Here is a 26,315-nt window from a genome sequence, read left to right on the forward strand (position 1 = left end):
TTGTTTTATCTAATAAAACCTATTTTTATTATACAATAGTGGAATTTAAAATTTTTCTATCTTCATGTATAAGTGCGGAAGAAATGTCCCTAAGGTTTAAATAAACCTTTGTTTTTTTCCTTTGTTAAATCACACAAAAATTTGGTATTAATTATCAAAAACATTTTTAGATGCCACAGCAAAATTAAAGTCTATTGCAACTATTCCCTTTATGCTTGCTTGCAACTTTTTAAATGGAAATATTCTAGTACAATTTGGGCAATGGTATCAGTACATTTTGTGGAATTTTACTTTAATGGGTTGAAATTTATTTACCAGAATTGAGATAACACTGATAATGTTAGTCAGTCAGTGAATGTAGTGTAAATATATATATAAAATCATAATTATAGTAAATTACTAGTTAATCAATTGTTATTATTATTTGTTAAACAAACGAACTTTGTAAAGTGGTCCAAGTCTGTTACATTTATATTAATTTAGTTTCAATTCTCAGCCAACATTTGTTTTTCTCAAAAAATCAGTTAGATCAACGTTATTAAATAGAATATATCTTTGTATTTTGAAATAATTGATAAAAACACTCGACATAGCGCAACCTTTTTCAATTAATTCACTATCACGAAATAGTTATTGACCTCTTATGTTTGACGTAAATACTTATTCTTCAAGATAGTGTATGACCTTGATAAGGTGTTTCAGATAACACTTGATTTACGCAAAACTTTATTTATCAAACATCTTGAACATTAGTCTTTAAAATTTTGCTATATAAACAGATATCCAAATTAGATAGCATCCTATTTTAACTTCAGTTTGAGTGGCCATTCTAACAGCAAAAAGATGTCTACCAAGGTCTCTTTATTAGATCCTTCTGAGTTATATAGGCCAGAAAACAAAAATATTGAAGAGTTCAGGACCTTTAGTGAAGATAATGTTGTGAGTATAATTATTAATATCAAAATTTAAATTTTTCAAGCATGGAAATTCATACAAATAATGGTTTTATCAAATAGAACAATGAAATTTGGTACTTTGTCACTCTCCATTCTTAAAATTTTGATAATCCCTGCAGATAGTCAATGGCTAGAAAGAAACCTTAATATTTTTTAAAACCTAAAATCTTAAGTAAATTTTGTAAAAAATCAAATTTGTTTTAATCTAAAAATAAATCATTTTCAAATCAAAACTAAATGTCCAAATTCAATCTTCAGTTATTTAATCTTGAAATTAACACCAAATCTTTGTATACATCAAAAATAATTTAATCAAAGCAGCTAAGAGTCTCAGAACTAACCCTGCAATATTTCAAAATCAATATTTTAAATTTTTACGCCATACACAAATCAGTTTTTTGGCATTTAAATTATAAATTCATTTATTTGTACTTATTGAGAATGACTATAATCCGACTATCCATAAGCACCATGGTCTAGCTAGTCCATCATGAAAAAGGGGGAAGGAAACACTTAATCTGGGTGTGCCAATAGCATTGGCAAACGATCATAAGTTTTAGAGCTGAATTGATTAACTTTGGAGAGAAGCATTCAAAGTCATATTGACTCACCCTGAGACAGAATGGGAGAAACAATGAAAATCATCTCAACATAGTCATTATCCCTAAGTATAATAAATGCGTTCTTGATGAAATTTTAACGAGTGATAAACTTCTTGCTACATAACAATGCTGAATTATAAAAAAAAAACATTCTTTAATTTTTTTTTAGAATGATGCAATTCAATTGCGAGTTAAGGATACATATCTTAAGATGCATACCCATCAAACAGTGGACTTCGTTAGAAACAAGGTAAACAGGTTGATAATGCAGAAAAATTAGTTCTATTGGAAGGGAATAGAAGAAAATGGGTTAATTTTTACTAGTTTTAGTTTTGAAAGAAGTATCCATCAATGTACCCTTACCAAAAAATAAGTTGGATTTCAGTTTGTATTTAGTTTGTATACACATTATTAGTTGATATTGAGTTGGTATTAAGTAGGCTCAAGTTGTCAGCATATTTCAAATTACTATTAAAGGGGTAATAAGTTGTTATTCAGTTGGTAGGAAAATACTGCTTTTGCTAATTTTATAATTAGTTGGTTTTTAGTAGTCAGGAAATTACATAATATTTTTAAGTTGGTTTTTAGATGTTTCCCTAGTAGGATTTAAGTTGCTTTTAAGTAGTTAAGTGTAAATGTTGATTCTGGTTTAGTTGGAAATAAGTTGATTAATAAAGAGGATTTAAGTTATTTTTAAGTAGGCATTTGTCCCAAATACAAACTGAAAACCAAGTTGAAAAACAAGTCGTCCTAAGTGGTTTTTAGCCAACTTTTTTTTTGGTAAGGGTATACCTTCGCAAACTTAGGGTAATTTCTAATCTCCAGCCATACCTGCTAAATATTTATAGCATATATTACTTCGCCTAACAATGAAATTTTTTAATATTAAATTACCAACTAATATTTGCTTTGGGGCCATTCACAAATTATGTAATGCAGTAAGTGGTTGCTCAAATGTTAAGTCACATATCACCATCAGAAATTCATGAACCGAAATTATCAGCGAGCAAATTTTTCTCGGACGGCAATTTCTCCGTGTAACGGGAGGGTTTAATAGCGAGGCCTTGTTAATTTTCCGCCTCCCGCAACTACAGGGAAAATTTCTAGACCACCATCTAGTGAGGCTAAGAGAAATTATTTCATCGAAGAAAATCGTGAGAAACGTGGTCTGCAAACCTAGGCTTAGCCGTGTTTTGTTATTGATGGAGGTCAGTGGAAGCTAGGAGCAACAAACACAACACCCCACACAAGGAGAACGCAACCCGTCAAAAGTCGTGGATTTTCTTGTGTACGTTTTTCATTGGCTAGACGCTTTAGCGCCTGATGCCGTCGGAAGGGAAAAATTAGAAATTGTCTTCCCCCCCCCCGCCCGTAAAACGTTCAGCATAAAGGCTCGTGACGCTTGTCCAATGCAATTCGTACACAACCCTTCGTTAGCGTGTTTAAAGGCTAGCTGCGTTCTCCTTGTGTTTGTTGCTCCTAGGTGGAAGGCTGTAGCAGCTGTCTAAAATGGAAAAAGTAGATGAATTAAACACCTTTTTAACTCATCTTACCAGACCATTTATGTATGAAAGAACAGAGAAATATTTAGTTTTATTAGAATCCGAAAATATTAAGAATTATTTAATGGAGCTACTTAAGATATATGAAACCGAGAGAAAAATATTTAGGCCTGCAGTAGCAAAGAAGCAGAAGGCCACGGAAGAAGAAGAAACTAAAATAAACCACGAGAAAAGAACTAGTAGAAATAAGAAAAAAAATTATTTCGTTTACGAGCAAGGCTACCTGTACGTTGCTATTCAGTTTTATATTTCAAATAAAACAAGTTCAATTATTTTAACAAAATAATACAAATATTTATTGTGTATAATTCTTAACGTAGTCAAGTTAGTCTAGTTTTTGCCTTTCTTCCACTAACACATGATGCACTTCTAATTTTTCCCCAACCAGCAGAATATTTTATTTTATTTTTTTTTTCGAGAAAGTTTCGCTCATTAGTCGCCAGGTAGCATATTAAAACCTTTCGAGGGGAAGATGACACGCGGCCACTAAGGTGGGGGAAAACGGGGAACTTGCCTTCCGTGTTAGAGGAATAGGATGCTGATAATTTTGGTTCATGTATTTCTGTCACCATTTTATACTGGAGCCTAAATTATAAATAATTTTAATTTAGTACCAGTTTGTCTTGTTTATCATAGTGTGATTAGTTTTCTAGATGTAAAACAATATATAAATAGACTTAATTTTAAATAAAGTTAATAATTTTAAGGTTTATGGTGATATTCAAATAAGGGGAGATTTGAGTATTGGTTAGGTAATTTATCGTGTGGGGTCTTTCCAATTGTTACTCCTCATTACAAGGGTGAGGAGGGTTTATAGTTACATTGACTTAAGTTAAAAATAGCTACTGGTTGAAAATGGCGGTAATTACCTCCCCTTTAACTGAAATATATTTTTGGCAAAAATTAATATTTTTTAAGTCACAATGCAAAAATAAAGGTTCGGCCATTTTGCACTAGGTGTAGGTTTTTAAGGAAAGTCTCCAACTGAAAATTTACCAGACCTCAACTGTTTTTTACATTGTCAAAATGAAATAGTTTTCAAGTTGCAACTTTAAAACATTAATTCCCGCCAAAAAGCATATCAGTGTTAAATATATCCCCTTTTTGTTCTGTAGCTATTTTTAACATTTACTGTTACATCTTTTATGTGTATGTACGTTCTTTTCAAATTTACACTTCCAGAAGGAGCAATGGATGAAATTCAACACTGCCAAATTAACTATTATGGAGGCTTTGGAAATGCTTAACAGTTTGGTTGATGAAAGTGATCCTGATTTGGATTTACCTAATATAATTCACGCTTTCCAAACTGCTGAGAGAATAAGAGAAGCACATCCAACACTTGATTGGTTTCACCTCACTGGGCTGATTCATGATCTTGGCAAATTAATGGCTCTGTATGGAGAGCCACAGTGGTGTGTAGTTGGTGACACATTTGCTGTGGGTTGCGAATTTGCCAAATCTATTGTATACATAAATAGCACCTTCAAAAATAATGTGGATTTAAAAAACAATATGTACAACACGAAATTAGGTATATATAAGGAAAACTGTGGACTTGATAATGTGACAATATCTTGGGGTCACGATGAATATATGTACCAAGTTCTCAAGCACAATGGCACTACACTTCCTGATGAAGCACTATACATGATTCGTTACCATTCATTTTATCCATGGCACACTGGTGGTGATTATAAATACTTATGCAACAAACGTGACCTGGCTATGATGGAGTTTGTAAAGGAATTCAAGTAAGTCTTTTCAGTTTAATATATAATTATTGTATGATATCTAATTTTATTCCACATTAAAAATACAGTTTTGATATGCAAGGCCTTAGCTTTTAATTTAGGCAAACCTTAAAATAAATTTTTTGAGTACAATCAAGGCTGCGATGTACAAAAAATAGCATTTAGATAACAGCTCAATATTATTAAAGTGTTGATTGCACGAAAAATCGATAGTAATAAAAACGAATGTATGCGGGCTTGTTTTGAAGCTCTGGGCGTTCTCTTTCCAAAAATGTCATTGTCGAAACAAATTTCTAAGCCTAAGTGTACTAATTTTGAGTGCGAAACTGACCTTTTTCGCTCCCCAAAATCCTGAAATTTAATTTTTCTCCTCCGTAGCACGAGCAATTTGGGGCAAATCGAAGCTGGTTTTATTCCTAAAATAGAAGGAACTGAAGTGGAGGGATTCTGTTAACTTGTAGAAGTTTTCAAACCAGAGATTTTTAATTATAATATTAGGCTTATTATCGATTTAATTTTTTTTTTTACGGGCGCGCTATGCGGCGCGCGTGACACGACGTTTTTATACGAGAGGAACCTTCAGTTTCATATAATTTTTCTAATACGTAGCTGTGTGTATGCCTATTTCAATTGCTAGTGCGTAGGACTTTTTACTGGGTGTTAAATCAACCTGCTTTTAATCCCAGATGTAAAGAAATGTATTACAGACAATTAGCAAATGATACGCTTCGCTTCGCATTTTCTGACGTCATGGGTGCCGATAAGAATTTTAGAAATCTGGAATTTCGCCAAAAAACTCCATTTCCACCATTTTGACTCTGTTTATAGTAATTCAAAGACCGCTAAACCAATTTTTATGAAATTTTCTGTACTTGTTATAAAATGTTTGCTCTTTCTAATGAATCGTTAATTAGCCATAGCTAAAATTTTGTGCAACCAACACTTTAAACTATTTTAATAAATTTTAAACTTTTGCACTAAGCAAATTGATGAGGTTGTCAGACTGAAAATATAAAAACTTTATGAACATACCTTTTTTACCATACCGAATCGGTTACTAGGTGTATGCTCTATTAAAGTTTACACTTTATTTCTGGTTTGAACTAAATTTCATATCATTTTAGTAAATTAAACCAGTTTTCAGTACAATAAATCTCCAAGGTTACTATACTCTTGTAAAATAATCATAATTTGTTATATTGGTCATGTTTTCTTTTTTTAACAAAATACCAAGTTAATTTTTGTTTCTTTTCAGTAAATTCGACTTGTACTCCAAATCTGAGATCATTCCAGATGTTGAGGCTTTAATACCCTACTATCAAAGCCTTATAGACAAATATATACCTGGGGTTATAGAGTGGTAGTTTAGCAAAAATAGTTATTAAAAAGTAGCTTAATTTTCATCCTATAGGCCATAATGTTCAGAAATTTGCTATAGAAACATTTTTTCAAAAGGCACACTGCGTTTATAAGACTACGTAGATGGTGGTATAAGCTAGAAAGCATTTTAACATACTTTCCAGATAAGAAATAAAATTCTACATCACATGTAAAGTTTAAGTACACATCACTTGCACCAATTTATTCCTTGGGGGACAACTGTTGAAAACTGTATTGCATAATTAATTCATCTTTGTGCTAGTCACAAACAATTCATGTGAAGAAGTCATATTAGCCATAGCCTATTTGGATGGAAATTAAAACTACATATTCCATTTTATTATTTTATAAGATTTTTTAATTGTTGTATTTAGAAAAATTATTCAGGTTATGTATTTAAAATAGACAAAGTTTTATAGGAATAATTGTTCGTGAATATAACTCAGTCACTTTATTACTAGAAAGTTCAATTTATGTATTTACAAAAATAAACTAATGCTTACCATTTGTGGTTTAAAACAGTGTGGCACATTGGCTATTAACCTATCCTCTAAATAAAGTATTTCCTAAGATAAAATGAACTATTTGCTTCTGACAAAATGTGTACTATCACCCCATTAAGTCTATACCAACATCCCATAATAATTTAAAACATACCCTTATACAGGTAATTGAAAAAATAGTTAAATATTCAGAATTGGCCAAAAGGGGAAAGGGTAATTAAAAATCCCGACTTTACCCAAAAACTTTTGCAAGTTTATATTGTTTTGATGGGAAATTGTTTATTTCTAATTACAATTAGACCAAGAAATAAAATATAACAAGTAGACTTTAGTTACCGTTTTTTTATGCCATAGACACAAAATACGCGTGCTGAAACAATTATTTCTCAATGTCTGAGGAAAAGAAGTCAAAATAAACTGGTTTAAATGAGCAGGAGTAAGGAAGTTGATACTTTAACCTTCATTATTGCTCTCCACTTTCATTGAAGTTCATCATGTTTTTAAGTTTAAAGCAAGTGGTGGCTTAAGTGTAGTACCTGGAAGATGCCATTTTTGGTAGCTGCTCCTGCATTGTTTGAGATTTCCAAAGCTTACGAATGAGGACAAAATAGCCGTCATATATTTGCAACCGAGCCTATGGCATCTTAATCTTCCAAATCTTAAGACATGCACAGTCTTATATGACTGAAGATTAATCTTGGAAAATTATGATTAACCTCTTTTTGTCTGGATAGAAATGAAAATATTAAAATGTACGCTACTACAGCAGCAGAGTAGTTGAGTAATTTTCTTCACCAGTTAAACTGAAAAATTGCTGTTTCTTCTGTTAGAGAAGTAAAATTAAAATATTTAACGTTACGATAGAGGGATATTTTAGGGGGTCCTTTCGGTGTAATACAGAAAAGCATCCACAAGTTTTTTCTAAAAATACCACTTGCACATAAAATCAATGTTGTTACTATATTCTATTGTAGAATAAAAATATCTGATCTTTTAAGAAAATTTTTTTTATTACAATATCAAAACAAAAAATTTAATCCGAGTCTTCTTCCATATCTTCATCTTTATCTGAGGATGGTGGTGTACTTAACATTTCTTCATCTTCTTTTACTTCTTCATCCTCAGATTTTGGTTTCTTTTTCTAAAAAATTAATCCACAGAAAGTGATTAATCATAAATTCCAATTTTTATTATATGAAGATACACAGAATACGTTTTTTCAAACTTAATTACTAACAATTTAATTTGTTTAGGTTTGCTTTCAATAGGTCACGTGTAATTTTTTTGCGTCTCTAGCTAATATTATTCATTAGAATTCGATTAATCAATTTTTAAGATGCGATTATTATTGGGTAATTATTTCTGAAATCGACAGGGTTTGTTGCTCGATATTGGCCGATTTCAACCAAACTTTTTTTGTGGGTTTATATAGCACTCGTATGGAAATGTATGAAGCATGCGGGCCCTAATTGAAAAATTTCAAAAGTTATGAATTTTTAAAATTTGACTTTTTGATTAGATTTTGCGCACTGTCTTCATATTATATTGAATATCTCAATTGCTATTGGTTTTTTAAATACGAAATTTGGTATCCCAGGCTAAAAGGACCATCTAAAGTCGATATTGAGGTCAATTTTTTATAGATGTTATAGTTTTTGCAATATGAGCTCATTAGGGGGTAGTACTTGATGTTTGATTCAGAAAAAGGGTCAACTGGAAATTCATTAAAGGTCAAAATAATTTTTTTAAATTTTAAGGTTTATTCATTTTCACACAAAATATAGCTAATAAATTAAACACAAGGTAGGACTTATCATTTATTTACACAAAAAGGGTGTGCTCCAAAATTGATGAAATTTTATATTAAACATCTCGGTGCACGTATATTGCTTACCGAAAAATTTTGTGGAGGATAAATAAAAATTACTGAAAAATTATTAAAGGTGAAACAATGCATTCAATAAATATTTTTTTAAGATAGTAAAAAACTAAAGTTTTTTTTTCTATTTTGAGAAAACCGATAAGACTTTCTTCGAACATTCTTCATCAAAATAATAGTGTCTTCCCCTAGGGCAAGTTGGACGTTTAACCTCGCACAGAATTTGACTCTTTGGAATATAGTGTTTGTCTTTTCTATTTGGCCAAAAATAGGAACTCTGAAACCCATGGGGGTGAAAAAATTTCACCAGAGACATATACATGTAGCGCGTGACAACAGCTCGGGCGCGAAGATTATCGTAAAATTTCATCAATTTTGGAGCACACCCTTTTTGTGTAAATAAATGATAAGTCCTACCTTGTGTTTAATTTATTAGCAATATTTTGTGTGAAAATGAATAAACCTTAAAATTTAAAATTATTTTGACCTTAATAATCGAGATACCATCAATTTTATTTTAACGTATATTTTCTCTCTGTAAGTAGGCTTTTAGCTAAAATATTTAATGAATTTCCAGTTGACCCTTTTTCTGAATCAAACATCAAGTACTACCCCCCTACCCTTACCAAAAAATAAGTTGGATTTCAGTTTGTATACACATTATTAGTTGATATTGAGTTGGTATTAAGTAGGCTCAAGTTGTCGGCATATTTCAAGTTACTATTAAATAAGTTGTTATTCAGTTCGTAGGAAAATACGGCTTTTGCTAAGTTTATAATTAGTTGGTTTTTAGTAGTCAGGAAATTACATAATATTTTTAAGTTGGTTTTTAGATGTTTCCCTAGTAGGATTTAAGTTGCTTTTAAGTAGTTAAATGTAAATGTTGATTCTGGTTTAGTTGGAAATAAGTTGATTAATAAAGAGGATTTAAGTTATTTTTAAGTAGGCATTTGTCCCAAATACAAACTGAAAACCAAGTTGAAATACAAGTTGTCCTAAGTGGTTTTTAGCCAACTTATTTTTTGGTAAGGGATAATGAGCTCATATTGCAAAAACTATAACATCTATAAAAAAATTGACCTCAATATCGACTTTAGATGGTCCTTTTAGCCTGGGATACCAATTTTCTTATTTAAAAAACCAATACCAATTGAGATATTCTATATAATATGAAGACAGTGCGCAAAATCTATTCAAAAAAGTCAAATTTGAAAAATTCATAACTTTTGAAATTTTTCAATTAGGGCCCGCGTGCTACAAACATTTCCATACGAGTGCTATATAAACCCACAAAAAAAGTTTGGTTGAAATCCGCCACTATCGAGCAACAAACCCTGTGGATTTCAGAAATAATTACCCTATTTGAATTTCCAATTAATCGTTTTTATCTAAAGGATAATAGTTTTCAAGAATCATTGAAAAGTTTAGAAATTTAATTAAAATCTTTGACGGCTTTAGTCCGATCGCGAATCACCACAAGCGTCATCATCCAATTTTTCAACGTAAAAAACTATATCTAAAGCACTCTCCCGTGAGTCAGATCTAGGCGTAGCCATTATTATGTTTAAATTTCAGTAATTTCTTGCCAAAATGCCTTAAGATCTAGAAATAAATTCAGTTAAACTGCCAACACTTATTTCACTCTCGCAAACAAAATTAAACTGCAGTCGCTGAGTCACCAAACAAGGTGCTACAGAAAGAAAAGTTTTACTTTCATTTTAAAACAATTATAAAAATAGATATTATTATTGATGAGTGGTCCATTGTGCAACCCCAGATCTTAAGACTTAAAAAGTCCAATATCCGACAGAAAACTGAGCCTGACAAGCCCTACAGATTGGATCATCATTGATTCAAATAAAGTTAAGGTGTCTGTTAAGTAGGCCAACGACCAACCTGATATTGGACTTGGAGAGCGAGAGCAAGTCTTTGGCTCTCTGCCTAGAGGGAGCTGAGATAAACTCTTTAGCCTTCCTTTGGCCATCCATCTCAAGCCAAAGCTTGAGTTGACGGTCAGTCATAGAATTTGAGATAAGGCAGCGCACTATGCTAGAGGGGATAGGAACGGCAGGTTCAGGACCAAAAAAACCCAGTCTTCGCCCCCTTCTGGGCCAAGACATCGGCCTTCTCATTACCATAAAACCTCCGATGGCCAGGAACGCAATAGAGCCGAACAATATTTATTGTTGGTGCCTAGCTCCGAGAGGAGATTCAAACAGCTAAGAAGAAATGTTAAACCTGTTGAGAGCCTAGAGGGCCGCTTCACTATCAAAATAAATTTGGATAACCTTGCCACGAAGCTTCTTTTAAAGACAAAAGTAAGAGGTATTCGTAAGTAAAACGATTATTAGAATTTTTTTCAAATCATTTAAAAATTCGGAAAATGGTTTTTCACAAAATTTAAAAAGTTTGGTTTTTCTTCCACCCCTAATTTAAATTATAGTACACCACAGAAATCCATGAGAATAAACCAGACAACCTTTCAGTAAAAGTAATGCAGTTGTTTCCAACAGTAGAATTTTTTTAGCCTAATTGGTCTTTATAATGCATTATTTGCTATATTAAATAATGGCCTTTTTAATAAGGTTATACTGGGACAAAAACTAGTAGGATGATTCCCTGGCTCTAAGAACAACCAGGAAATCACCACAGGTTGACTTTATCAAGTTTTATATTAGTATAGTTTTGGATTAAAGGTTTTATTCTGTTACTTACAGGTTCCTTTTTAGTACTCTTCTTAGGTTCTGTTTTCTTTGACTTCAGTGGCTTTTCATCTTCACTTCCACTAGATGATTCCGATGAGATATACTCTTTACTTTTAATTTTAGTTGGTGAAACATTTTTCTCAGATTCCTTTTTAGGTTTTTGCTTCTTTTCACTCCTGTTTGGACTATTATGAACAAGATTGAAATTAAAAACTTAAATTTAACTAGCATTAGTTAAGAGGTTCTAATACAGATTTTGAGGTTGATCACACAATGAAACTGATTTTCTTATCAATATGGCAAATTGATTATCAACCAATTTCTACTAATAACATGACATAGCAATCGATCATGGAGCTGACAGTGTTCAGTATTACAAAAGCGCCAAATATCAAGAGTGTTTAAAAAAAAATTGCTTTTAATAAAAAGCAAAAAATTGTTGGATTTTCCTGATTAAAATTAAAAAAATTGGTAATTTTGAGGCAAACCAATTAATCAGTAATTTATATACTTATCTCTTATCAGTTTGTACCCATCATTAATTTTAACACAAATTTTGGAAACAAATCTTCATAAAATTTCATAAGGTAATAACTACCAATAGACACTTCCCTAAAATTAATTGTGATATAAGTAGAAAAACTTCCCAACCTTTCTTCTAGGTAGTGGTAGTAATTTATTTAGTAAGGGTTCCAACTTGCTTATCAATTCCCAAACTATTCTAAAGGTAACTTTTGGTAACCTAATCCTATATAATTTGTTTATCAATTACTTATTCGTAGAAGTTAAATTTCTGGACCATGGTTAGTATTTCATTGAAATATAAAATTTTAACATGACGGATACTTCAATAATATACTACGTAATAATTCCAACATTCCTCATTTTTACCTCATTCAAATATAATACTACAGAAAGCAGATGCCACTAATCATTCCAACCTTTCTAAAGTTTTATGAATTCATATTAAACTAAAACCAAACTCGCATGTATAATTTGGTAAAATTATTGTGAACTAGTAACCACAAAAAACTATCCTTTCAAATTGAACAAGATTTAGTTTTACCTTTTGCTACCACCTCCAGATGCTTTGAATTCAGCCATGGCTTTTTCATATTCCTTCTTTGCTTCTTGGGCTAGTTTTTCCCATTTCTAAAAAAGTAAAAACATTTATATTTGAGTACCACAAATATATACAACGTAACTAGAGGAAGCGAAACAAACTGTATTTGGAAGCTCAGCTCTAAAGCCTAGTTCAAACTATGAGTCAATAAGAGATTCAACCAGGATATGACTGCCATAAGCTAGTGTATAAACACTTGTTCTTAAAAACAAAGTTTAAATAGGTGATGAAACTGGCGCTATTTCCTGGTAGCTGTTAACATGATTATATTATCTTCCACATTTATATAATATTAACACTTTGACTGGTAAATAACTTTGCCATTATTTTTTGGATTTCTTATGTATAAAATGTTTTATTTTTCATATTGCCAACTTAGAATTTAAATGGGCTTTAAACTTCATTTACTACAAACTACTTCAGCTACTGCAGACAAGCTAGTACCTTCAATCTCTTTTTTAGCAGAACAACTACCAGGTTAAGTTTATGAAGATTAATAGAAGTGTAAACGAGTTTCTATCTATAATATTAAATTTTATCTTCTAATTCAATTTGTCAATATTTTTCAAAACAAGCACTTCTTATTTTTACTTTTGAAGGCGTTTTAATTTTCAATAGGTCTTGGTGTAAAGCAAACATTAATTTCCTAAGATATAACACACTAAATGAATTATGAAAAGCCCCACTTTTTCCCACTATTTGAAGTTGGAATTTCTGCATCCCAAAATCCCACTAACGAACGAATGCCTTGAGAAAAGCCCAAGAGGATTCTTGTAGCTTATTGTAAATTTTTCTCCATGCTGAAATACCCAAGGCACATTTTGGGTTAGGTTTTTAATAAAAATTGGGTTTAATTGATAAAATGAATTCATATTATGTTTTGAACTTATTTTTCATCTTTAAATATAGAAAAAAAATTGTTATCTCATTAAAACAATATCCTTACAGATTTATCTGTGACATCCTTCCACATTTCACCGGCTTTTTTGGAGAGATCGGTAATAGAGATGCCAGGATTTTCTTTCTTAATTTGTTCTCTTATTTCTCCTAACCAGAGGAAATATGCTGATTGGGGTCTCTTTGGTTTCCCTTCTTCTACTTCTTTCTTCGCTCTTTTTTTCCTCATTCCTGGCTCTTTCACTGTTTTAGCACTCTTGCTTTTCTTCTTCTTTTTCTTCTCAGTATCTGTGCCACCGCCTCCTCCACTACCTTTAGCACCACTTTCATCATTACTTTCAGAGCTACTAGGGGCATTACTATCAAATCTTTAAATAAATATGGATACAAATTAACAAAATGTATGAAATAAAGAAGACCTTTAGCTTAATCCAATTTAAATTTATTTCAAAACTCAACTCTTCAGCAACTTCACTTCCACTATCACCAGGGTTGAAAGATACGTCGGAGGATTCATCTGATGATCCACCTCCTTCTCCGTCTTCTTCTCTTTGTCTTCCTTCAGCTTTAACCCTCTGCAAATACGCATCCGGTTCATCTTCCAAGTCAGAATCAACCAAATCTTCCTCATTATAATTTGGTTTCTCTTGTTTCTGATTGCGAAAAAGAAAAAAACATTGAATAAGTATGAAAACTTTCGAAAAACTGAATTCCATGCCTTTGATACTTTTCCAGTTAGTCCGGTATCAGTCCTATTTTTAATTCTAAGTTTCTTTGAGGTAGCAAAATCAAAGAGCTTCCCATACTCTTCCCTAAAGCAGAAATAGGAAACACCGGAGTGTTAATCTACATTACAAACTAAACATCAGCAATCCGAAAATAGTTACTTTTCAATGCTACTGAATGTGTGAACTACACCACTTTTTGTTTCCACCTCTATGTCAAAAGATCTTGTGCTGCCACCACTTCTTGCAAAATTAAGTGTTGTTATTTCGTCAAATCGAATATGAACAGGTGGCTTATGGATGTATATTAGCCCTCTTTCAAGTGGATAAAGTAAACCATTACCAGCTCTATATGAACATGTGATGGCATTTGTGCCACTGTGCCTAAAGTATAAAATTATAAGAATCTTAATATCCTCATTTACATTCAGATGAGTAAATGATACAATAAAGTCTCTGGAGAAAAACACTTTCAAGTTGAAGTGCAGACTAATGGATAGACTGCTAATTTAATACGTATTTCATAATTATCAAACAGATATAAAGGTGTATTTGCACTGCAAGGTCTATCAACTAGCTCACGGAAAATCATTAATTATTAATTTTTTAGTTTTCCTCTAAACAACTTCATACACTAGCAATCTGGGTTATCTTTACTCTAATTCTATTATGACCTGTAATATTAATTTATGTTTCAGAAAGTGAAATTTTCTTTAGGTTACATGTCACATGCTAAATGAATATAAACTCACAAATGACATCTTAAGATGGTTCGAGTACTTTGTACTTGAAGAATGGAATCTAATTCTACAATAATCAGACTCCCATGGTTGTTCTGTTTCAGAAACATGATTCGTATATTAACAGGAATAGTTTACTGTTATAGACTATTAAAGATATTGTAAGTGTATAAAGGGTCAAATGTAATGCCAAGGGGAGAGTTGATAATTATCTGGCATAATATATGATTACGTGCTAGGAATTACATTTTTACTAGTAATAAAAGTAAAAACTATACCCTGAGAAAGAACCAGGTACTGTGATTTTTCTCTGTACTAGAGCTTTCATTATCCTACTCAGAACTTCAAATGTTGGTCCACTCATTTCTTTCTGAAGTTTATCTTCATATTTATCTTTAATATCTTCCCTATGTAAAGCGTAAGATTAGAGATGAAATTATAACAGACAAGCATCAATAATAAAATGAACCTATTATTAGCTAAAACAAAAGAAAATATTTGAAATACAAACTCTGAGAGTCCTATAGATATTGTTGTTTCATCATCTTTATTGAACAACAATATTAAGAAATGATATCGAGTTTGTCCTTGTTTAATTGGTGGGTCCAAACTTAACTAAAAATAAAAAGGCAATAAGAATATATTTCATAAGATCGTTAAATTTTAAAAACTAAATTTTTCCAATTTATAAATGGCTTTTCCAAATTTATAATAAACATATTCCAAGTGTCGATAGTAATACAAAGACAGCCCAAAAGAAAAGTAGCCCAAATGAGATATCACAAAGTACAAGCTTTAACTCAAGACAGTCAACAATTGTTGGAAAAAGATTCCAGTCATTTATTCGGAGGTTAAATAATGAAGTTCACACATTTTATGCCTGAATGAAATAAATGATGATCGCAGGGCCGTCTTTATGTAGGGACAAATAGGCCAATGCCCAGGGAGCCCATGTGGTAATGCAGCCACCTTAGATGGGTACAGACAAGTAAAGTGCACAGCTTTACCAGGGGCCTAGAACATTTTAAAGACAACCCTCAATGATTGTGTAGAACAATAAAACTCACCACAAAATACATTTGTCTCCCATCCTTATGAGGCAAAAGAAAGAGACGCAAAACAGTTGTTAATGGTATTTTGTAATCAAATGTTTTACCATGAAGTTGAATGAAGGTGGGAAACATTTTAATATCGTAACGACCCCTGTGTAGAAAAAAATTAATACTTTATAAAGCAGTCGAGGTTTTTTTGTAGAAAATTTACCTGGGTGTTAAGCACTGTAATTCTTTAAACACAGCAATAGCATCACCTGTCGCTTGAATAATACTTGCTTTAGACATGATGTTTTCATGAAAAGCCTAAAATGTAACCAGAATAAAATAATAGAATGTATAAAAATAAAATCTTTAAAATGGATGAAGCGCGATAACAACCAAACAGAAAAGCACTTTTATTAATGATTTAATGTTTTATTTATCGTTATTTTGGACTAGTGAAATGAATTTAAAAAAAGTGATCATAGTCAAGACTTCCCTTTCTATACAACTACAGTACTTGGCAGTGTCTGGGATCAACATATAATAGCACTATATCCCTTAAGTCTTTATATAACATACAAAATTAAACCTACTTATTTATTGTTTAACCTCTCAAAAATAGTCATAACAAAAAAAAAGAAGTATTAAATAGTGACTAAATTAAAAATAATTGATCATTGAGGATTTAAGTTTCAGTATAAAATAATGTTACAAAACATTTCAGTAACCGCTCCAACTCCCCTACTCATACATGTAACTGTTTTATCTTTCGCCATAGTTCTAGCGTGAATTTCATAAACATCAAGAATATTCTCAACTGTACCATTACCGTATGATCCCCTCTATAAAAGCAAAAATTGGAGTTTACACCACACCAATGACGCACTTTTTAATCCAATAAGAAATAATTCGGATACATAATTTTTTGAGTCAACCAGCTTACTATAGCAAAAGATTGTCCATCTAGGCTCTCTCGTATTTCTAAGGAGAGGCAGAGAATGGTAGTTTCAGCCTTGTCTCAAAGTGAAAACATTTATCAGATCATAAACTTCACTGGCTCTTTGCTATTTAAATTTGGGAATAATGTGTAAATACGCAAAATTTGTGTACACAACTTTAAATTGTCTAACAACTTCAGAGAGAAAACAAATCAGAGTTTTAGATTATTAAGATGGCCCACCTAAAGATAACATAAGCCAGTTGAATATTCATGTTGTTAAGTAAATTCATATTTCTATAATATTAGTATAAAGTTCCAAAATTTAGGATATATCACCAAATTTTAGATTTCTCTCAACAGATTTATCAGAAGCTATGGTAGCTGGCGCAAGTTACTTTGAAAAGAAGTAGAGGCATATGTTGGCAGACAATTTTTCATTTCAAAATATACTTTAAGCTTTAAACTATACTTTAACTATGTAACAGCATAATGAAAAACCTTGAGATGATCCACAGATCTTTCTAATGCATTCAAGACTTTTCTAGATTATAGCAAAAAGTTGTTGAGAATAAGGTAAATGCCATAAAAAGCAATACCTGAACAGCATCTACAGTTTGTGTGGCATCAGACGGAATGTGAAAACGAAGTTCCATCAATGAAACTGCAGCATCATCATTTTGGTGGAATTCTAAAGTAACTTCATTCTTTGCCGTTGCGCAATGGGACACATTTTGCAAAGGTATCTCAAATGCAGTAGTTTTATCCACATTAAAAGAAAGAAGATTTCCTAGAAAAGTTCATCCATCAAGAGAACAAGAGTTAATGGATTACTAGAACAATACACAAGTTTTGTTAAAGGGCAATGCAAGCGGCTGGCGTGGAAAATGGTCAGTTGAACCAATTCAGATACTGGCTGCTTTCCCCATTCTCTCAACCTATGCAAAATTTGGATTTTTCCCACTTCTAAGAATAAATAGATAGTGACATGTTTTCCATATTTGAGCCAAAAAAGTACATTTTATCTCTATTTTTGTTTTTTCCCCAATACGGGACAAAAGGGCGAGGCTGAATGGCTTTGGAAAATCACAAAAGTCTGCGTGGCCCTACATTTTTTAATCGTTAAATGATTTAAAATTTAAACATTTTCAATAATACATAGTTAAATAGTTTTTAACGTTTCCCTGAATATTACCAATAGTAAATTGATGTTGTGAAAACCATTTTAAATGAAAAACTGAAATATTTGTGACACAAATATTCATACTGGTAAAATAAAGCTTTTTCATAATCAATTTATTTGCTTTCACACAGCAATATTTTGAGGACGCTACTAAAGACTTAAAATAGTAATTACCTCTCCGAGGGGACAAAGTCCCCTAGGAGGGGTTATACAACGACCGTGTCTGTCTGTGGGTCTGTGGGTGGGTCTGTGGGTGTGTCTGTCTGTCAGGACTGCGAACGCGTTCGCATTTTCGGTGCAAAGTGTAATCACTGCGTACGCAGTTTCTCAAAGGGTTGGCAAAACCACCGTGCGACGGTGAGCGTTAACGGATGCATTTGCGGTTTGGTTTGGATGGTGTTTTTTCGCTCACCGTCGTGACGGTTTGGTGTATTACGGTTTTTGTAATGTTTATGCGTAGGTTGTGAGTGTTGAATTTGTTGTGTTTGTGTTCTGATGGATGTGCATGTTGAGTCTGTTGTGTTTATATGGGCGTTTTCTCTCCAACTTCTTCTTAATGACTTTGGGACGGACCGAGTGCTGAGTGTAATGCTACCTCTCAACGTTCAATGGCAGGGTTTCCACCAGTTGTACACGGTATTCGTCTTAGTATCAATTTGCGATCGCATCGGGCGGGATTTGAACCCGAGACCTCCTGCTTGACAGGCGGACGTTCTACCACAGAACCACCGACACTTGTTACGCCTTATTGAAAATTAGACCTTCAGCTTTATCGGAAGCGTATTTAATAGAGTACGAAATTTTGGTTTAATTGAAATAGAATTGAAATTGAAATTATTGCATCGAAGAAATTCTAATTTAGCGTTTCTCTATTGATTAAAAACAAATGCGCCACCCAGGTTTCGAACCCAGACCATTCGGCTTGGCAGTCGAGCGCTCTACCACAGAACCACCGATAGCTGCTTAGATTCACTGAAATTAAGACAGGCATCGTAAGCATAATAGGTAATAAAGTCTTTTTTTATTAATGAATTTATGAAGGCCTAATCTGGTATTTTTTAAAGGTTAAATCTTGTTTTAGCGCAGTCAGCCGAGATTAGAGGGTTAAAGGGTAGACCCTGTGGGTGGTCCACTTTCTTAACGACCTATATATAGTTCTGTTAATTCAAAGGAGATAATTTAACGTTAATTGCTTTAAAAGCTGGCGGTTAGTCAAGTGGCTCTCTGTGCTTTGTTGATGGTAAGGTTTTTGCTTCTTGTAAATACATTTGGTGTGGATATTTGGATATCTACGATTTCTTGGGTGTGCGAGTCATTATATGATATTGGAAATTGGACGGCATTGGTCTTTTTCATGTGGTATGCGTCACAACGTCAACAGGAAGTGAACGAGTCGTCCACTACCAGATATCTACGGTATCTTCATCAAGGGCGAGTGTTGAAATAAAATGAGCGTTAAAGATGCGGCAAGTATTTCGTAAGCGAGTAATTCCAAAAAGCCTCTGTAGATATTTCTTTCATTAAAATTTGCTTCGTATTATATTTAACTGATAAACTTGTTCTGTAAAAGGGTTTAATTCAATTGTGCATTGTTATAGTACGTCTAACTTACTGTTGTAACTACTTAACTTATGATATTCTGAATAAATTAAAATTGGTCGTTTCGTCTCAATTATTTTAATTATAATTAAAATTTTATACTGGGCGGGATAGAAATGGGTTAATATTTTTAACAAATAACTCTAAATTGCGGAGATATATCTTTAAGGGTTATCTCGAGAAATTAATACCACTAGGGACAATTCTTCCGAGGAGAGGTATATTTTGGCTTGCCAACTTGTTTTTAAAACTAAACTGACCTTGAAACTTGGCTGTACCCCAATTCCAGCCTTTAAGACAAAGATCTCTAGTTTTCATTTCCAAATCAAAATTATGTTTGAAGAACTTGGTCAATTTTTCATTGTCCTGCAAAAAAGTTACAGTAAATTAAAAAATAAAATTGAGCTTCATCCTCTTATCAAACACCACATAGGAGGATGAGCAGTACTGAGAAAAAAATATATTGATACTTACACTATCTACAAAACCACCAAATCTGAATACAGCTCCATTTTTCATGAGAATTCTAACACCACAACTTGCGGCTAATCTTTGCCATTTTATAGTTTCAACCTCAGACCCTTGAACTGTATCAACTTTTCCAGTTTTGCTATTCTTAAAGATGACGCCATGATTTGTTAGCTTCAATCTACCAGGATTCTATGTTTTGTAACAGAGAAAGCAAAGCAGTAATTACATTAAGTCTCACTATAATAATCACAGTAATAATAACAATGGAATACCGCCAAAGAACTATTTCACTGTGACAGATGAGTACTGATTTTACACATCGTAACCCTACATAATTGTCTATTCAGAGATAATGCTTTTATAAATTGGAAGTTATCAGGTTTATATCCTTGAGCAGGCTGAAAATCTTTTTCTTAATTCGTATTTCAAATGCTATTTTTGTTATGAAAACAATAATAATTATATTTCTGTACATAATAAATCTTTAATTTCTTTCCCTTACCAAAAAATAAGTGGTTTAGGAAATACTTCAAGTTGGAACAAATACCAACTTAAAACCAACTTAAAACCTACTTAAAACCAAATTACAAATAATATGTAATTTTCTGACCACTAAAAACCAACTAATTACCAACTTAAAGAAAAAAGTATTTTCCCATCAACTTAATAACAACTTATTACCCCTTTAAATAGTTTATTGAAATATTCTGACCACTTGAGCCTACTTAAAACCAACTTAACGTCAACTAAAATGTGTATACCAACTAAATACCAACTAAAATCCAACTTATTTTTTGGTAAGGGATTAGTTCCAATATTTAAAAAATTCAGTCCAGCATTGCATCTGCTACTTCTACAATGCACAATGGGAATGTTGCTACTGTACTGAAAGAATAACACTTAAGACTCCTATTTTCGGAATTCTTCTTTTATGGTAAAACTCTAATGTTCACAATATTTAATATAGCAAGTGAACTATTTAGAAAAGAAAAAATACTACTACTTAAATTAATAGAAGCATCATTACTTGCATATACCATTCATTTTCAAATCTGCTTTACAAAGCAGTTCACAATTTAAATAAATCAAGCAGGTCACATATAGAGTAGTATCACCTTGTAGCTTTGGCCATGGCCGCCATTTTAGGCGCGTTTTTTATCTATAGGAAAAAGCATGGGTGATGTTGTGTGATGTAGCACTGACACTACTCTATTATTCATTATATGTTGTTTGAAGTGGTTTTTAAAATTTCTAAGGAAGCTTAGGTCTTTTAATGAAATTACTAAAGAATTAAATAAGGTTACTCCATTTACTATGATGCTTTTATCACTACAACAATTAAATATTTTTTTGGAACATTAAAATTATATATTTATTTCCCCTCCTAATAAAAAACACTGTTCCGTCAACAAGTGGTTTCATTGATTTACATTTTATTTATTTATATCAACAGACCTACAACAAAACTAATTGGTTTTTATGGACATGCTAATTTCTATAAAGTGAGTTTTGAACCTAAGTAAAAATTTAGGTGATAGTTCAGATTCGATACACGATTTCTCTACTAAATACTAGAAATTAACAGCATGCAGTTGATGAATTTTACAAATAGAAACAGGATTTATAATTTCAAAAAAAATTTCAGAAACTGTAAGCAGCTAAAATGCACATCGGACATAATGATCTGTTTTTATTACAGAGGCTTGGGATTAATGCAATATGCATAGACAGGAGAGTAGAAAAAGGATGTTGGTTGACGACCATATCAAAAAGTAAACGTATTTCATCGCCTTAGTTGTTTTTAGGGATATAATTTGTCAGAAAATATGTGTAAGTAGTGTATCTCAAGGACTCTACACAGCCTTTTTTGACTGAAAGGAAAAAACTCTTATCACCAAGTTAAACTAATACCACTCATTTGTAGTAACAGTTTTTGATAATGAGATAGTAATATAAGGTAGCTAAAAATAGCTAGCCATTTCGTCTCCTTTGGTTACTTCTTACTATAAGCTAGAAACAAAATTCGTTCATTCTACTCCCTCTACACTAATGTTAAAATACCCCTTTAACAAACATGAGGTAAAATTTAACGCATATATTTAGCATGATAAGACAAGGTACTGTGGAAACATGGATTATGTCTCACCATAGATCCTTTATCTTCTTTATAAACATCTGGATATTCTAAAAAATCCATGTTCACATAAAATCAACACAAAATGGTTTGAAATGACAAAATTCAGGCTTATAATTCTGCACCAAGCCAAGCGCCGCCAACAAAACTTCAAAATTTAGTTATCAGCGTTGCCAGGTCCTGAAAAATCAAAGCCCGAAAACTATCGATTTGAGAAAATAGTTATCGTATTCTTGAAAATTGGCGGAATATTTGAATTATGTTGGAATATCGGCGTTAATTTTTTTTGCGTTATTTAGTAATTTCGGCGTCGACGTATGTCGACGTCACCCATGCTTTTTCCTATAGATAAAAACTGCCATCAAAATGGTGGCCATAGCCAAAAGCTACACTACTCTATACAGGCATATTATGGTACAAACAGAAGTTATGTTTCCTCCTTTGCCCCGATGCGAGTAATCAGGGCCTCACACACACCTGTAGCATTAGGGTGTCGGTCAAGAGTCGGGTATGGGTCTAAAAGTCGTTTTCAGGTCGACGACCGTATGCCGACTCAAATTGTTAAATTTTTTTAAACCCCAAAAATTACAAATTTCCATTTTGAGACTTTATAAAGTCGGCAAGTCGACTTTAATGTACAGTCGATATGCCGACTTGATAAGGACCACACATGTATTTTTTAATATTTTTAAAATAATTGTATTTTATTGTATAATTATACTTGAAGTTAATTTTTACTAATTATGATTAATTAATTTTTAGAAATTAATTTGCATAAGAAATTACTTCCCCTGTAGCAAATTAGAGTCGGGCCGACGTCGACAAAAGGTACTAAACACTAAAGTCGGCCGACCTTTGGGTTGAGGGTCGAAATGTCGTAGAGGTAAAATGGTCGGCCGACTACAAAACGTCGACTCTTTACCGCCAACTAATAGACCTAAGAACCGACTCCGAAAGGACGTCGGGCCGACTTTATATTAATGCTTATTTCCGACCCAAAACTGATCTCATTATTAGATTTTCGAATACAAATAAGTTTGAAGAAAAAATAAAAGTGAATAAAAAATTCAGCATCATCAAATAGTCAGAAAATAATTAGAATATCCCCTTTTCCTAAATAAATATGGTCGGTTTCATAAAGTTAATGTCGAATCCAATAATTAAATGTAAGGTCTATTTTAAGTTGGATAATGGTCGGCATACCGACGATAAATAGTCCCAAAAAAGGATTTCCGGTTTTACGTTTCGACGTTTTTAGGTCGGCCATGGCCAACTTCGCGCGCTCACTACGCTCGCACCAGGCGGCCTACCCAAAAGATCAAAAATAGCGAAATTCGTTCTTTGCCGCTACGGAGGCGCGGGAGCCACGGTGCCACCTCCGGACCTAACTATTAGCATAGAATCGAATGGAACGATTATGGTTTTTCGTTACTTTATGGAATTTATTGAAAACTATTCGATATATTCGTCGATGTCAGAGGTAGAATAAACCTTTTTCCATGATTTACAACCCTTTTCAAAATTTTCTAATACATTTTTCCCGCCGATATCGATTATTTCCAAAGTGCCACCGCTCAGTCGCCAGTGAAAATCACGTGTTTAGAATGGAATGTAAACAAACCGACATGTGGAATTTTTCATCAAACGTTTTGGTTTGGATTTTAAACTATTTGATGGCAAGTAGATAAACAATTAAACTGATATTTAAAGTGATGCAATTAAAATTTTAGTGTAATGAGCATAAAAAATACTTCTAATATTTTTATGAAATAATTTGTTTGACGTAAAAGTTAATAATTGCATTTTTTCATTAAATTTTAGAGACATATAGTTGGAATAATAGTGATAATGAACGAAAACATGAATGAACATTGGTAAAAAAGTATGAATACTTGTAGATATGAATGAACGCTGGTAAAAAAGTATGAATACTTGTAGATATGAATGAACGCTGGTAAAAAAGTATGAATACTTGTAGATATGAATGAACGCTGGTAAATATGATTATATGAATACTCGTAGATATGAATGAACACTGGTAAATATGGATACTGGTAGATATGAATGAACACTGGTAAATATGAATACTGGTAGATATGAATGAAAACTGGTAATTATGAATGGTAGATATGAAAGAATCCTGGAAAACAATGAAGTATCACTGGTGTATGGTGATCAAAATATGAAAATCCATAATGAAAATGAAAGACCTTTACATTTTCAGAAGTTTTCTCGATTGAGGTTTGTAAACTAGTTCCTTTACTTTCTCAAATCAAATTGTCCTAGTTATGTTATCAACTACGGGTGGTATTATTTTGTCACAGATAAATTTGGCAGATATCGAGGCATGAGGGACATTAAAATTGCAATGCCAAATTGGACACCTGGTAAGTTTCGGCAACACGGGAGATTCAATATTTTCGCTAATTCTTGCTGATTCTCGAAAATAAGGAAGTGTTGCCTCAATGAAACATTACAAAATCCTTATTTGGGTAACTTATACCTCCTCTGTCGGATGTTTTAATAAAGTCTAAAAGTGTTGAATTTGAGAAGGGTCCGGAAATGCACTCGAGACACAAGCTAGAAAATTCAGCTTGCTCCATTTTCTGTACCACAAAACCAGCTACGTAAGCCAAACTTGCCAATTTTAAAGTGGTTCGTTGTGTGTCAGGCTGTGTACTCAACGCATTTGGTATCATATAAGTTTGATAGTGTATAGCCACTCTACTCTAGAAGGTTGGGTAACGTGCCTTCGGAGGCCTTAGAGCGAACTATACAATAACTATCCTATTATAATAAGATACTAATATTTCTTAGATGTTCCCACCAAGGGAAGAGAATGCAACCTGGCAGCCACTGGGGGAAAACTACAACTGATTAGCAGGCTAGCTGGGAGTTAACCACTCCCATACTAGTTTCCGACTGCTACTAACCACTGACTCTACAGCTCTGCCTCTATGCTCTTAAAAGCCCTATCTCTCTCTCTGTTACCTCCTTTTATACCAACTCCCACACTGGTGCCACCACCCCCGCCCTTGGGAGTTAGGCCTAATAAGATAAGGGTTTGCCTGTTTGGCCTACTAGCAATATGACTGCCACTGACCAGGTTCGCTACAACTGTGGGAATACCGTAGTTATTGCCGTTTTTCCAGCGTTCGTAATTTAAGACCTTTACGGTAATCTGTTTCACAAAAATGTAAACTACATACAACGGTCAATTCTGATCTGTCATTTATTTGAAAATTATCCCGAGAGATATTTTCTAGCCACATGCCTCTCAACGCCCCATCAGAAGGAAACTCGTGGAAAGAAACTCCAGGTGTTTTGCCTTTTACAGATGGGTCATAGGGAACGCAACTCGAAGGCATTTTTGGGTAATTTATACAAAAATTATTGATATGTAACAACTTTAAATAATAATTGAAAAATGAAATAAATATCTTTTTACATAAATCTAATATCATTCAGCATTAAGTAATTATCAAGTGTTCGAATTTCCCGCCGCGAAAATTGTTTTAAAATACAACAAATCTAAAATCCAACAAGGCTTAACTATTCATACAAACTATTTAAAAATTACCTAAGTAATTAAGTATTTGAGGGGTTATTTATGGAAATTGAACTTTTAAGTTATAACCTAAGTATAAAATAAATACAATTTTCTGATATTTAAATAATTTCCAGTACGATGTACTCATTATGGTCAAGTTTCGCGCCATAGAAAACCATGTTATTTATATAGTAAAAGGAGCCGACTTTAAGGTCCGGAAGTAGCGCTCCCGACGGCCGTCGAAGACACTAAAAACCAAACTTTTATTTCGCGCCAATACATGGATTTGAAATTCTTTGGGTAGGCCGCCTGGTGCGAGCGTAGTGAGCGCGCGAAGTTGGCCATGGGTCGGCATTTGGTCGTCGACTATAAACCATTGAATTGGGAATAATACTGCTAGAATTAAAATTACCATTCCAGTTGCCATGGTTACGCGGGACCTATTCTGATAAGACTGTACGAAATTCATCTTTATAATTAGGCGGTAGCGCCATCTATATTTTGTAAAGTTATATGACTAAAAATAAATAATTATTAGCTAACTCACCGTAACTTGAGTTAAAAAGAATCGTGTTGAC

General features: G+C 32.8%; 2 protein-coding genes across 2 annotated transcripts; one reads left to right on the top strand and one right to left on the bottom strand.

Moving 5' to 3' along the window:
* The first annotated feature begins 802 nt into the window (after nucleotides 1-802).
* Nucleotides 803-7,083, top strand: Miox (Myo-inositol oxygenase). Its single transcript, XM_090166439.1, has 4 exons — nucleotides 803-939; nucleotides 1,728-1,808; nucleotides 4,303-4,874; nucleotides 6,130-7,083. Exons 1-4 carry the CDS (start codon nucleotides 844-846, stop codon nucleotides 6,236-6,238), a joined length of 858 nt encoding a protein of 285 aa, XP_090022565.1. The 5' UTR covers nucleotides 803-843; the 3' UTR covers nucleotides 6,239-7,083.
* Nucleotides 7,084-7,755: 672 nt separating this feature from the next.
* Ssrp (structure specific recognition protein) lies at nucleotides 7,756-22,315 on the bottom strand. Its single transcript, XM_090166438.1, has 15 exons — nucleotides 22,200-22,315; nucleotides 20,057-20,242; nucleotides 19,843-19,948; nucleotides 17,400-17,590; nucleotides 16,090-16,184; nucleotides 15,894-16,029; nucleotides 15,338-15,441; nucleotides 15,105-15,233; nucleotides 14,249-14,470; nucleotides 14,080-14,173; nucleotides 13,821-14,014; nucleotides 13,411-13,729; nucleotides 12,408-12,493; nucleotides 11,352-11,526; nucleotides 7,756-7,898 (listed from the first exon to the last, which is right to left on the bottom strand). The coding sequence occupies exons 1-15, from the start codon at nucleotides 22,248-22,250 to the stop codon at nucleotides 7,791-7,793; spliced, it is 2,196 nt and encodes a 731-aa protein (XP_090022564.1). The 5' UTR covers nucleotides 22,251-22,315; the 3' UTR covers nucleotides 7,756-7,790.
* Between the last annotated feature and the right edge of the window lie 4,000 nt (nucleotides 22,316-26,315).

The sequence above is a fragment of the Leiobunum rupestre genome, chromosome 2 (genome assembly GCF_980474605.1).
Source record: "Leiobunum rupestre chromosome 2, qqLeiRupe1.1.hap1, whole genome shotgun sequence".
In the NCBI taxonomy this organism is placed as follows: Eukaryota; Metazoa; Arthropoda; class Arachnida; order Opiliones; family Sclerosomatidae; genus Leiobunum; species Leiobunum rupestre.